This window comes from Arachis hypogaea, chromosome 1 (assembly GCF_003086295.3).
Source record: "Arachis hypogaea cultivar Tifrunner chromosome 1, arahy.Tifrunner.gnm2.J5K5, whole genome shotgun sequence".
Lineage (NCBI taxonomy): Eukaryota > Viridiplantae > Streptophyta > Magnoliopsida > Fabales > Fabaceae > Arachis > Arachis hypogaea.
This window is the reverse complement of record NC_092036.1, coordinates 109,737,383-109,750,340: the sequence shown is the minus strand read 5'-3', so window position 1 is coordinate 109,750,340 and position 12,958 is coordinate 109,737,383. Positions and strand designations below refer to the sequence as shown.

The 12,958-nt window shown below is 32.2% G+C and overlaps 1 protein-coding gene across 12 annotated transcripts; it reads right to left on the bottom strand.

Annotated features, from left to right (window-relative positions):
• Positions 1–776: 776 nt before the first annotated feature.
• On the bottom strand, positions 777–7,526 carry LOC112709461 (DEAD-box ATP-dependent RNA helicase 47, mitochondrial). 12 transcript variants are annotated; one of them, XM_072202815.1, is made up of 4 exons: positions 4,173–4,618; positions 3,880–3,989; positions 3,099–3,223; positions 777–2,967 (listed from the first exon to the last, which is right to left on the bottom strand). In XM_072202815.1, exon 4 carries the CDS (start codon positions 2,740–2,742, stop codon positions 1,027–1,029), a length of 1,716 nt encoding a protein of 571 aa, XP_072058916.1. In that variant the 5' UTR covers positions 2,743–2,967; positions 3,099–3,223; positions 3,880–3,989; positions 4,173–4,618; the 3' UTR covers positions 777–1,026. The 12 variants fall into 12 exon arrangements, 11 of the variants coding, with proteins under 11 accessions (XP_072058916.1, XP_072058962.1, XP_072058960.1 ...); XM_072202861.1 differs by lacking the exons at positions 3,880–3,989; positions 4,173–4,618 and adding an exon at positions 7,050–7,441; XM_072202859.1 differs by lacking the exon at positions 3,099–3,223 and having other exon boundaries at positions 777–2,980; positions 4,173–4,621.
• Positions 7,527–12,958: the final 5,432 nt, after the last annotated feature.

Here is a 12,958-nt window from a genome sequence, read left to right as displayed (position 1 = left end):
ACAGTCAACTTCACCTGAAGTTGATAACTGAGAGTCGTTAGATGAAAATTTAGTCAAATCAGTCAAATTATTTAACTGCTCTCAGCTATCAATTTTACGTGAAGTTGCTTGCACTTGAGTTTTCACCAAATATAAAAAATTGAATACAAAATTCACAAAAGATTCACAATCGACATACTCTTCAATAATATTCAGATGCAGAATCCAAAAAGATAAACAAAAAAGATTATGTGAAAATGGGAAAGCAAGACTGACCTCTGAGAAGTGTGCCTTCCAGCAATTGCATTAGCACCAGTTTATTGGGCAAATTTCAAGACTGCCCACTGACTACATGGCCTAGCAGACTGAACAACAATATCCTTAGGGTTCTCAATAGCAACAATAATCCTGCTTGGATACTTAAGTTGCCGAAGCAAGGAGCTCGATTCAAAAAGCAGGAATTTAGAGCTAGAGAATACAAGTTGAAAATGCAACACCGGAAGACAGAAGACTTAGGCTCTAGGAGGAAACTTTACCAAGTGAAATTTTCCAGTTAAACATTGCGCAATGTTATCTACTACCATGGAAATTCAACTTTTTCTTTAAATGGAGAAACATAGAGGTTCAAAAATGAATATCCTATTCTCCAAGTTCTAAACCAGAAACTTCTGCAGCAGCAGTTAACAAAAATGTTATATAGCTATTTTCTATGATTACATCAGCAGATTCAAAACCAGCATCAAATTTCATACTGAATTACTTTGAGGTCACAGAAAGTGATGATAAGAGGAGAAAAAGAGAAAGAAAAACTGAATTCAGATTTGAAACATTATAAGAACTTGATAACAACAATCCGATATGAGGAAAAAGAAAGATGCAGATGAGAGGGACTCTGTCAACTATAGTTGATGACAAGCTTGACTTACAACGTAAATTATAAGGTGAGTTTTTGTTTTAGAGTATGCACTTGCAAGTAGAAGTTGTCTATTCTTGAAAACATGCAAGAGCTAAAACCTAGAGTATAGCTTTGTAAACCTCAACTAAACCTCATTTTCTTGAAGTGCTGAGTGCTTTCTCTTCTTGGTTGACAAGCATCTTTCCCTCAACAAAATCGCAGAACGCCACAGTTACTCCAAGCTGCTTCTCCATTTTCTTCACAATAAACACTTCGGACTCTTCACATATGGTCAGCACTGTACCATCCCTACCAAGCCGACCAGTTCGGCCTGCTCGGTGTGCATAGTGAGTTGAATCCGTAGGTAAGTCCAGATTAACCACAAGATCACATTCTGCCACATCCAAACCTCTAGCTGATAATTCATTTGTCACCAGAACTCTCACCTCGCCATTCTTGAATTTCTTCAAAGTTGATGACCTAGCAAGCTTCCCAAGATCCCCATGCAACTCTGCCGCTTTCATTCCACGGGCCTCCAGCTTGAAGACGACATCCTTTAGTTGCTTAGTGTTGTTCATGAAAGCTATTACAACTTTTGCATCCAGGGCATGAATACACTTTCTCATGGTATCGACCTTATGCTGTAACCTCGCTACACAGTAATAGTGTTTCAAAGCCGGAGGCAAACTCTCTACTGATGCCTGAGATGGCTTAGTTGGGTCTGGAGTAGAACCGACTGAAGGCCTTGACAAATTGATAGGGCCCGAAGGCGAGACAGTATCAAGCGGGATAACTTTCTTAGCTTGGACGAGAAGTGGATCACATCCCCAGCTTCTCGCTGCTCTTACAACAGAAAACGGCACAGTTGCAGACACCATAATTAACTGACGCTCAGTCCTTTTAACATTTGGATCCAGGTCTGCACCTGATCTCCTGCCTACATGCTCCAATATCCGGTGCATGTCCTCCCGAAAATTGAATGACAAGAGCTCATCAATTTCATCCAATACCAAATAGCGACAGCCATGTGTCCGAAGCTTCCCTGCTGCACTAAGTTCCGCTATCCTACCAGGTGTGCCAACAACAATGGCAGGTTTATTCTTCTTGAGAGCTTCTTCCTGCCTAGTTCGGTTCGCACCTCCCACAAGCTGCTGAACCACTTTCTTGTTCTCCACTCCTAGTATCTTCTCAAACTCCCTCACTATCTGCATCCCTAGCTCCCTAGAGGGAGCAACAACCACTGCTTCTATTCCCATTTTCCCACCAGAATCACCACCACTGGCACTCTTGGAAACTTTGTTCATCAGTGGACCAATAGATGATAGTATAGGAAGCAGATAAGCCAATGTCTTCCCCGAACCCGTGTAAGACTGAATTATGACATCATGGTTCTGCAGAATGGTAGGAACAGCTGCAGACTGAACTTCAGTTGGAACACTGAACCCCTCTTTCTCCAGTCTCTCAATCAGAACAAGGGGCAACCCAAGTTCAGAGAACGATTTTGCTGCAAATGGGGCAGCCTCGATTTGTTGTTTCTTCCTCTCAACAATCCCAAACACTTTCTTCTTCTCACTGGAACCAATAGGTTTCCCTATGCCTTTGCTCTTAAGGGACCCAGGGGATGAACCCAACAATGGCTTTACCTTACTGCTAGACTTGCCACCTTTGTTAATTGGTTTATCAACTTCACCTTGGAAACCAACACTTGAGAGGGTTAAGGAACCATGATTGGGTGGTTCCACTTGGCTCATACAATGAATACTTGAGTGCAACAAAGAAGAAGCATTTTTATGAGTAGCCAATGCTCTTCTAATGGGGAAGGACTCTCCAACAAGAAGAAGAAACCTAGATGACATCAAAGCTGGCATCTTTCTAACAAAACTAAGAACAAAATACTATCCTTATCCTTACTTATCCTTACTTCCTTACTTAATATCTTAAAATCCAGACATGTAGCTCTAGGTGTCACAATATCCTTCTTCCTGATGTTTGTTTGCTTTCCTCCATTGCCATTGAAAAGTCATCAAATGTGATGAAAGCTAGAAGTCCCCAAAGTCTTACCACGTGCTGGTCATAGATGGAAATTTCAACACCTAATTAAAGTACCTGTTAGTTCAAAAACGTAATAAATGTAAATTTAAAATATCAAACAAGTGTGTTTGATATTTGGCCAATCTATTTTGAGAATCTACTCTGTTACATGCATCACTGATGTAAACTTTACCTATAAAAAGAAGTGATTCATTCATCAAAAGGGTAAAATCTTTTTGAGAAAAAGAACCCAATTCATCCCTTCTTTCTTATAACCAAGATTGCGAGAACCGAACCGGCCATCGAACCATGGTCGAACTGGTTTCGTTAAATATAAAATAAAATGATTAAAAATACAATATAAATCTTTTAAAATTTAAATTCAATCATTCATATAATAATAAAATTTAAAATTTCATGACCCATCCACTAACTAAACTATATCCCATCTCATCATTAAAATTCTACATTCAAATTCAAACATCAAAATTTAGAACTAAAAAAATCATGGCATAAAATACTATATCCACATTCAATCAACAATCACCAACAATCAATAATAATATCAATAATTATTTAATTAGACAAAACTCACTCAATTAATGCCAAATTACTAATTAAAAATAGCTATGAACCAATCTCAGCAGCAATATTTTTTCAAGATGTGCAAAACAAACCATCCCCTGCCCCCTGAAAATCCTAAAAGGAAAGAGATTTATCGATAATTGACCAACTTCTATTTTAACATTCAAACCTTCTAAACATTTCTCCTAAAAAATTGGTACAACCTCAAAGAAGAAAAGTCTAAAACCCAGCTTTATGTTTCAGTTGCAGTTACAACTTACAACATAGCATACCTTCAACGAGCATAAAACAAAGAGACAAAACAGAACCTAATTACAAATTACAAATATACATACAGCAATTACAGCAAAATAAAACCTCAGCCATTACAGCAATTACAGCAAAATTACCCAAACTCCTTGTTAAGGCTGTTGGTGGCAGCATTAGTACCGGCCTTATCGGAGGCACCATATTTGGAAACAAGATCATCCTTCACTCGCTCTAGAAACGCAATAGGAACCTGCCTTCCAGCAGATTCATCCGCAACAACACAGTAAGCAGAAAAACGACAATGCAGCATTTCAAATCACTCAAACACAATGAGAATTCCACCCTAACAATCATCTGAGCAAAAATGCATACATATATACACAAAATTGAATCAGAGGAAAACAGATCCAGAGAGAAAAAGAGAGGAACCGACTGAAGCCATTATCGACGAGGAAGTTGAAGGTGTGGTTGTGCAGTTGTAGGTGAACTTGTTGTTGGAGGAAGGAAGCTTCTGGAGGCACTGGAACGACGGTGAGGAGAACAGGCACGTTTGCGACGGCGAGGAGAACAAGACTGAGTAGACGTTTGCGACGTCAAGCAACAGAAATGTTCGGCTGCAACGACGGCACCCTCGGGCTCGAGGACGACGATGACAGGTCCGGCCTTGACAACCTTCTGGCGACAACGACGAGGATAGGTCCGGGCTTGACGGCACCCTCGGGCTTGACAACGCGAGGAGGAGAGAATACCTTCGAGAAGCGAGGATGGCAATCACTGGTTGTCACCGCCGATAGTGGTGGGGAATGATGGTGGCTGAAAAGCTTTGTTGATTTTGCTCTGATAGGGTTAGGGTTGGTCAATTTGAGGCTTTGGGCGTTTGTGGAAGATTGAAGAGGGAGGGGTGTTCTCAAGGTTCTGAAAACCGAACCGATTATCGAACCGCTTTAGTTATTGGTTCATTAGTTTAGTGGTTCGATCGGTCCAACCGTAGTCTAACCAAAAAAATCGTTTTATATTAAAATAATAAATAAATTATAAATAAACACTTCAAAATATAATTATAGTCTAATATAAACTTTAAAATATCTTCTAAATTAAAAAACTACATGAAATGTTTTCAACCACAATCTTAAGATCTTTAGATAGTAAAAACTTAAATATTTTAATGAAGTGAGGCCTTTGCTTTCAAAGTTTGCTATAACTATAAGGTAGCGTTTGTTTGTAAAGATACGACAGAACAGGACACTGAGACAAAGACAATAGGACAGAGACATTAAAAATTATGTTTTGTGTATAGTGTTTAGATACGATGGATATGACACTAATGTAATGTCCAGTATTATGTTTGGATACACATGGACAAGACTAAAATATTATATAAAATGACTAAAATAGCCATGTGATTCCAAATTTTTTAGTATAAACTAATTTAATAAATAATGAGAGTACGTAGGAGTACAAACAGTGGAAACTTGAAAAAAATATTTGAAGCAGTCAAAAATTTTAATAAAAAATTATATAATAGTATTTATATTAAAATAAAATTTATAAATATTATTTTTTTAAAATTTATTATTAATATGTAGGAATACATATAGTTAATATTAACAAAAAAATCTGAGTTTGATTAATAAAAAATTTCATTTAGGTTAATAAGCCAAATTAATTTTAAATACAAAATCAATTTTAAAAAAAGAATCAAAAATGGAAAAAAATTAATTTTTCACATAAAAATCTATTTTTATTTAGAAAATTAATTTTTTTATCTAAAATTTTATTTTTCTTTTCAAAAAATTAATTTTTTTTAAATTATATAAAATCAATTACAATTTATAAATTATTTTTTAGCATTTTAAAATATCAATTTTACCTTTATAATATTTATCTTTTAAAAGTCTCCAGACTAATTATTTTTGTTATTATTTTTATTACAAATCAAATAATATAATGTAAGGTTAAAATGATGTTGAAGTAAGAATGATAAGAAAAAAGAAATTAGAAAAAGAACGTAGAGATAGAAAAAGAGCATGGAGTAAAAAAAGTACTTTCTGAGAACAACGCAAAATAAGAAAAATAAGAAGGGTTAACAGTGGAATAATAAAAAATAGCACCATGGACAAAAAAGAAAAAAAATTCATAAAAATAGTCCGTGTCCCTCTTCCAAATCCCGTGTCCATCATTGTCCTTCATAAAAGAGTGGACACAAAAGTATAAAAAACTGTCCCGGAGACAATATGTTCAGTGTGTCTTTGCTTCCAAACACTTTTTAAGAATGTGCTGTCCATGTCTCCGTGTCCTGTCTCCGAAAACAAACGCTACCTAAGAGAAACCAAAATTCTTTCTTCATCCTATAAATGTTTGCTTTGATGACATTAATCAATAAAGCAATTATATCCAAAAAATATCAAACCATTTCCAACTCTGGTTTAAATTTATCCAAGCAACAAAGAAAAAGAATGAAGGTTTCATCACCAAAAAAAAAAGAATGAAGGTTCTTCGAAGTAGCAACTGTACAATCCACATCATTTAACACAACCTAGAAGTTTAGAAATCTCGTTCTTCCATAGCTGCAGGCTCAAAGCTATCGACACCTAAATCTAACCTGCCACCTAACATATCACAAATTTCTAATCAAGAGGAGACTCAAACTTGCAGGCTCACAATAAAATTGTATTCACTTAAGGAAACTCAAAACAAATCAGAAAAACAAAAGGATTTCACAATAACCCAAAGCTAAACTTGACATTTTAATGCCCCTTCATCGTGTTACTCAATAAATCATCAAAACAGCCACAATCCAAGCACATGTAAATCACAAACTTGACCCTACACTTGTCTACTTTGCCATTGAACAAAGCTGGAAACACAAAACAAAGTTATAGGTAAATTCTAGTTTCTAACCATGCCAACCCAAATTTCAGCACCTCTAAATTCTATTAAAAGCTCAATTACTAATATGCAAGGTCAATTATTAGAGCGTGGTCCTCAAAATCTTAGTAAAACAACACATAATTTCGATTCAGCAACATTAAACCAAGATAATCCATATTGATCAGCATCATGCCATAATTCATCTTTCCTGACTGAGGTATTATTATCAGCAACACATTGACACACAAAACAGCAGCATAGAAGAATCAAAGCTAATCAATAATCACAACACATTCAATAATCAATAATCACTAAATTAAAATAATAAAATCACAACACACACAAAATAGCAGCATAGCAAAACCAAATAGAGAAATAAATTTCACACATCAGAAATTACCAAAACACACAAAGAAAATAAAAGAAGAAAGCTACAAACCCTAAGATGGAAGACGTGGCGTGACTGAGTGTCGTGGACGACAAGGACCGCGGTGAGTAGGACGACTGAGAAGTAGACAGCGGCGCAGCTGAGAAGTGGATGACGGCTTGACCGAGAGGAGGAGGAAACGGCGGCGCTTGCGATGATTCTTCCTCTATGGGAGCGCGACGGCGGCGCAAGAGAGCACCTTCGAAGCTAGAAGCCTTGAACAGAGCACGAAAGAGGGAGACACCGAGACAAGGAGCACCTACGAACGGGCTTCGAACGGGACAGTGGGTGCGGTGAAACAGAGCTAGCGCCGGCAGGACTGTGGCTGCGCGAAAAGGAGGGGCTGAGCTCGCCGGCGTTGAGAGGAAGTGAGGAATGGCTAGCTCGAGGGTGATGGGAGGGATGAGAGAGGGTGTGCTGCTGGGCCGTTGGAGATTTGGAGTGGGTTAGGGTTGGTAACGTAAGAGTTGGGGAGGGGGGTTAATGAATGCTAACGGTGCGTTTTGAGTGTTTTTGGGCAAAGCAAAAAACCGGCCGGGTCCCGGTTCGGCTCGACTGACCGGTTACCGGCCGGTTTAGTGGTTCAACAACAGTTTTTATTTTTTTGGTTTTGGCATAAAATCGAGTCGTAATTCTCATCGGTTTGCGGTTCAACCGATTCGATCGGACGGTTTGAAAATTTTCAGAACATTGGGTGTTCTTATTCTGGGCTGAGCATTTTTTTTTTGGGTTAAGACCAAAACGGCACCGTTTTGGTGTTGATTAGAGAATGGAACATTTTAAAAACATGGTCGATTCATTGGTTAACCACTAATTTGACCGATTTTTGCATAATGATTTTAGATGTCAATCGGACCGGTTAGATAACTGATTTTCAGTTAATCTGGTTAAACTGGCCAGTCTGGTTGAATTTTTAAAACATTGCTTATAACTTATTTTTTATGCATCACAAATTTTTCATTTACCCAAGCATTACTATTATTACGCACAATTATTTCATTATCATACAGATAGTCACAACATATATTAGGTATACATAAAAGATTGTCTCTAATTTTGAACATTGGTGTGTCACCGATAGTTCTACATAAATGAATCATGGAGCTGCTGTTCCTCTCTCTCTCTCCCTCTCCCTCCCTCTAAAGCCCCATTCGTTTTTATTATCAAATTCTTCCACTCTAACTAATGGATTAGATTTTGGAGGTGGATACAAGTAATACTTGATGATAATTGTTTGGTTATGTGATAAATATAGATAATAATTGTTATGTTTTATATTTATCTTGTACCGCTTTTAACATATACAAATGAATATTTGAGATAGATTATCGAATTTAATAAATTTAAAGTTCTTTAATATTGCTTATAATTTATAATGTGATTACTTTAATTATATTTAAAATTTACGTATTCTTTTTAGTTTGATAATTTAAATTTTATTTTCATAAGCCATATAATATATATCAATACAAGAGGGATGCTATTAAAAAAATGGTAAAATATATCATATTTTGAAACAGGGTAGGACAGGACAAATTTGAATCCATAAGATATCATGGATATGAATTTGGGTAATAAATAAATTATTTGTGAATAATGGACAGGTAATGAAGAGCGCAAGTAGTTAATATTTGGCGCAGATGTGAGTATTGTAATTTATTGGCCAGGCAAACCTTTAAATGGAACTCAGATTCGCGACGAATTAATCTTTAACCTGTCGGGTTGGTGATACCATTTAGATAAACAAAAAAAATGTGAATTTAATCATATGCCTCTTAAAAAAAGGTGGATTTTTTTTTTTTGCAATTGAGACTTACTCAACTAATTTAACTATATGCATCTTAATATACTGTATTCGGATTTAAACTTTGATAAATATATCAAATGTTAAATATAAAACCTTTTAAGTGTTATGTGAATGAGTGTGTAATATAAATATATTGTGATACTTAAAATTAGGAATTGTCTAATTCACTTCACAAAAAAAATAATTTTTTTTATTTTCTGCTATTTACTATAAATAAATAAGGACAAAAAATTTATCTAACGTATGTTGTCCACCTTAATCCTTATTTTCTATATTCAAAAATATTATATACATATAAAAAAATTAATTATTTAAATATATTATTTAATTTATTTTTAAATATATATTTTATATTTTAACATATATTTTTGGTGACTGATTTCTTTTTGTTTTAATATCTAATATGTGTTTTACACCTAAGTTTATGGATGAAATTCTTTGTACGTATCCTATTATCGTTCCTTTGGATCATCCTCGATTAAAAGTTCAACCCTCCTAAGACGTAGGATCCAAATTAACATTTTCAAAACACCACGCGTAAAATAAAAGCGTAGTGCTTTTTATAGTAGTAGGAAATGTAGTTGGCAATGCTGCATGCACTATGTAGGCGTGCAGAAGAGTACGTCACTGCTAAAAACAAAATATATGGGCCTTGTGGTCCATTGTGGTTTATTTCTGCTCTCCAATGTCCATTACTATTTAAGATAAAATGGGACCACCCATTGGCCAATGATAAACCCTTAAATGAAGCTCAGTATCGCGGCGGATTAATCCTTAGCATGCCGGATTGGGAGATACTGTGGGAAACAAAAAAAAAGACCACTTTTGATTCCTTTCCTTCTTCCTTTTGTTTCCTCACATTAAGCAAAAATACTTTTTTCTCCCCTTTTAATTTCATGCAACATGTAATAAATCACCTCTTACATGAGGTATGGAGTGAATATTCTTTTGAGTACTTTAGTTTTCTTTTCTTTTTTTTCTTCGGTTTACCTAACAAAATGCTTTAGTAGCTTAAGTGTTATATTCCGAAATTGATTTTAAAGACTATCCACTGAAAAATAAACTCCAACAGAACTAAAGATTAATCATTGACTTGTAACTACCCGAGAATTTATACTTCAATAGTTCAATTATATACTTGTTTTTGAGCTAAAGTTCTAAATTTAGAACGAACAATAAATAAGGGGGTAATACTATGGTGCTGAACAAAAAATTTTTCAGTAAGTGCTGAAAATAGGTGGCACAGTGAAAGAGTTACGCGTGTGTAGGTTGTCTTAATGATAGTTGACAATTTCTGCAGCGTGGTCAGAGAGTGATGGAAGAGAACTCTTAATTAGATGTTATTTAATTTAGTTAATGATAATGATTATGTTATTGGACTGTTTTTGGGAGTCCAACAAATATTACATGTTGACAAAAAAATGGATAACAAAATTTAAATTTTTGGTTGCTTCTTCAATCATTTTAAATAGTCTCTAAACTTTAGATAGCCCATTTTCAGTCATTTTTTTTATTCTTTTATAATATTTTTTTGACTTATTTTTTTATAGCAAATTTTAAATTTTAAAAATTTAAATATTAATTTTTTATTTTTTTAACAAATTAGACAATTGTTTTAAGTATAATAAGCAGTGACGAATTTAAAAAAATTTAGGAGTGTAGGAAAAATATATATATTAAAAAATTTTGTTGAACATTATTAATTATATGGAGATATAAAATTTAAAAAGAGTTAGTGAATATTTTTTATTTTAAAATACTATTCATTATATATATTTTATAAAAAAAATATTTTTTTATTTTTAAAATTTGAACTTAAAATATTTTAATTAATTATAGATAACTTGTTATCTTAACTAATTTTTTTATAATTTAACAATAAAAGACTGAATTAATTAGCACATTAGCGTCTAATGATATACTAATATTTATAATTTGAAATTAGAACTATATATAAATACTAAAAAAAATTAAATCTGTATATAGAAAGTATATTTATATAAAATAATAAAAACTTAATTTATAATATTTTTTTATTTCTTTTTAAAATAATTAAATTTGTTATATATTTTCTTAATTTAATTTTGGTATAATGTTGGATAAAAGATTTTATGCCTTTGTCTAATTATGTATTATAATTAAAATATTTTTTATTACTATTTCTAAAAATGAAAAATATATTCTAAATTAGTAAATTAATCGATTTATTTTAAAATTATATATGTAATATAGGTACATATAATAGAACAAAAGATAAAAGAAAAATAATAAGGATGAATAAATTGAGATTAAAATAAAATATATAAAGTCATAAAGAGAATAAAAAATTAGATTAATACATAAATTATAATTATTTGAATTAAAATTTGTAATTAAAAATATTAAAAAGAGAAACAATAAAATTGGAAGATACATAGAGTTATTGAGAGCTATATAAAAAAAAGGATAATTTAAAATTTACCTTTTGATGAAGAGAATATGACCACTAGACAAGGAATAGAAAAAGAAGGTTGAAAACATAAAAATAAGAAAATGGTGTAAGAGAATAAAAGAGCGACGACACAAGAACTAAATTTGATTAGGTTAAATAATAGTCAAAATAATAGAAAAATAAAAAGTGAATTTGAAACTTTGGCTAATTGAATTTAATTTATTTCTATTAGGTCACTTAAAATTTAAAATGAGAATATATTATATATAACTGTTTTTTTTAAATTAAAAACACAATGGGGTAAATGTCCCCTCATTTTTGTTACTGAGTTTGTGCTTGACAATTGGTCAATAACAATCACTTTTATTTACTTAAAAAATAGAGAATATAATATTCTTTTGTTTCAGACAATAATAAGAGTATAATATTTAATCGTTTGGTTTAAAAAATTTTAATTCATTTTTGAAGACTATCTTTGAAAATATGTTTTTTTTTAATTTAATTTATCTAAATAATTTATTCTTATAAAAAGTTATTGTGCTAAAATTTAAAAATTTTATTTTTATTCTAAAAGCAACAATAAATATGTATAAAAAAACATGTTTAAAATTATTTTCATTATTTTTTGAGAGTATTCAAGAAAAAGATTTAATTTTTATGTTCTATAAATATAAAAAAATTTATAACTATAATCAATTGTACATAGTCATGTAAAAAAATAAATAAGTTTAATTGAATGATAATACAGATTTTAAATTTTTATTTATTAAAAAGTATATAAAATTTAAAATTTTAATATATTTCTGGTCAAATCTAACAACATGAACACATATAATCAAATTTTGAAGAATATTTTCAAAAATGAAATAATTTTTTTAAATAAACAGTTAAATATTATATTCTTATTATTGTCTATAACAAAAAAATATTATACTCTTTATTTTTTAAATAAATAAAGGTGATTGCTATTGATCTATTGTACTTAAAAAAATGTCTAATTTGTAAGAAAAAATTAAAAATTAATATTTAAATAAAAAATATAAAAATAAGTAAATTTTAAAATTTAAAATTTTTTATAAAAATAAATAAAAAATTATAAAAGAATAAAAAATGACTGAAAATTTGGACTATTTAAAATTTGGAGACTATCTAAAATGAATTGAGTAATACAGAAAGAAGCAGCCAAAAATTTAAATTTTGCTATATATTTTTTTGTGTCAACATCTAATATTTATTGTAGTCCCAAAAAATGTCATACTAAAATTTGTTGGACTTCCAAAAACAGCCCATCAACATAATCATCATCATTAACGAAACCAATTGACATTTAATTAAACGTTCATTTCCATCACTTTATGGCCACGCTGCAGGAATTGTCGGCTATCATCAAAGCAACTTATACACGCGTAACTCTTTCACTCCGCCACCTATTTTCAGCACCTGCTGAAATTTTTTTTCTTCAGCACTATAGTAAAACCCTAAATAAGGGGCAATCCATGAACTTGGGGCTGCAAGGAGCCCAATGTCTTTAACTATGTGGGCCCTTGCACATGTGTTTGTTTTGCTAGTTGCTACACAGCATCGCGGACATAAACGACAACTTGTTTGACCAAATTCCGAAACGGACATTCTGTAAACGACGAAAAACAGAAAACTACAATAACAAAACGACAAAATGAAAAT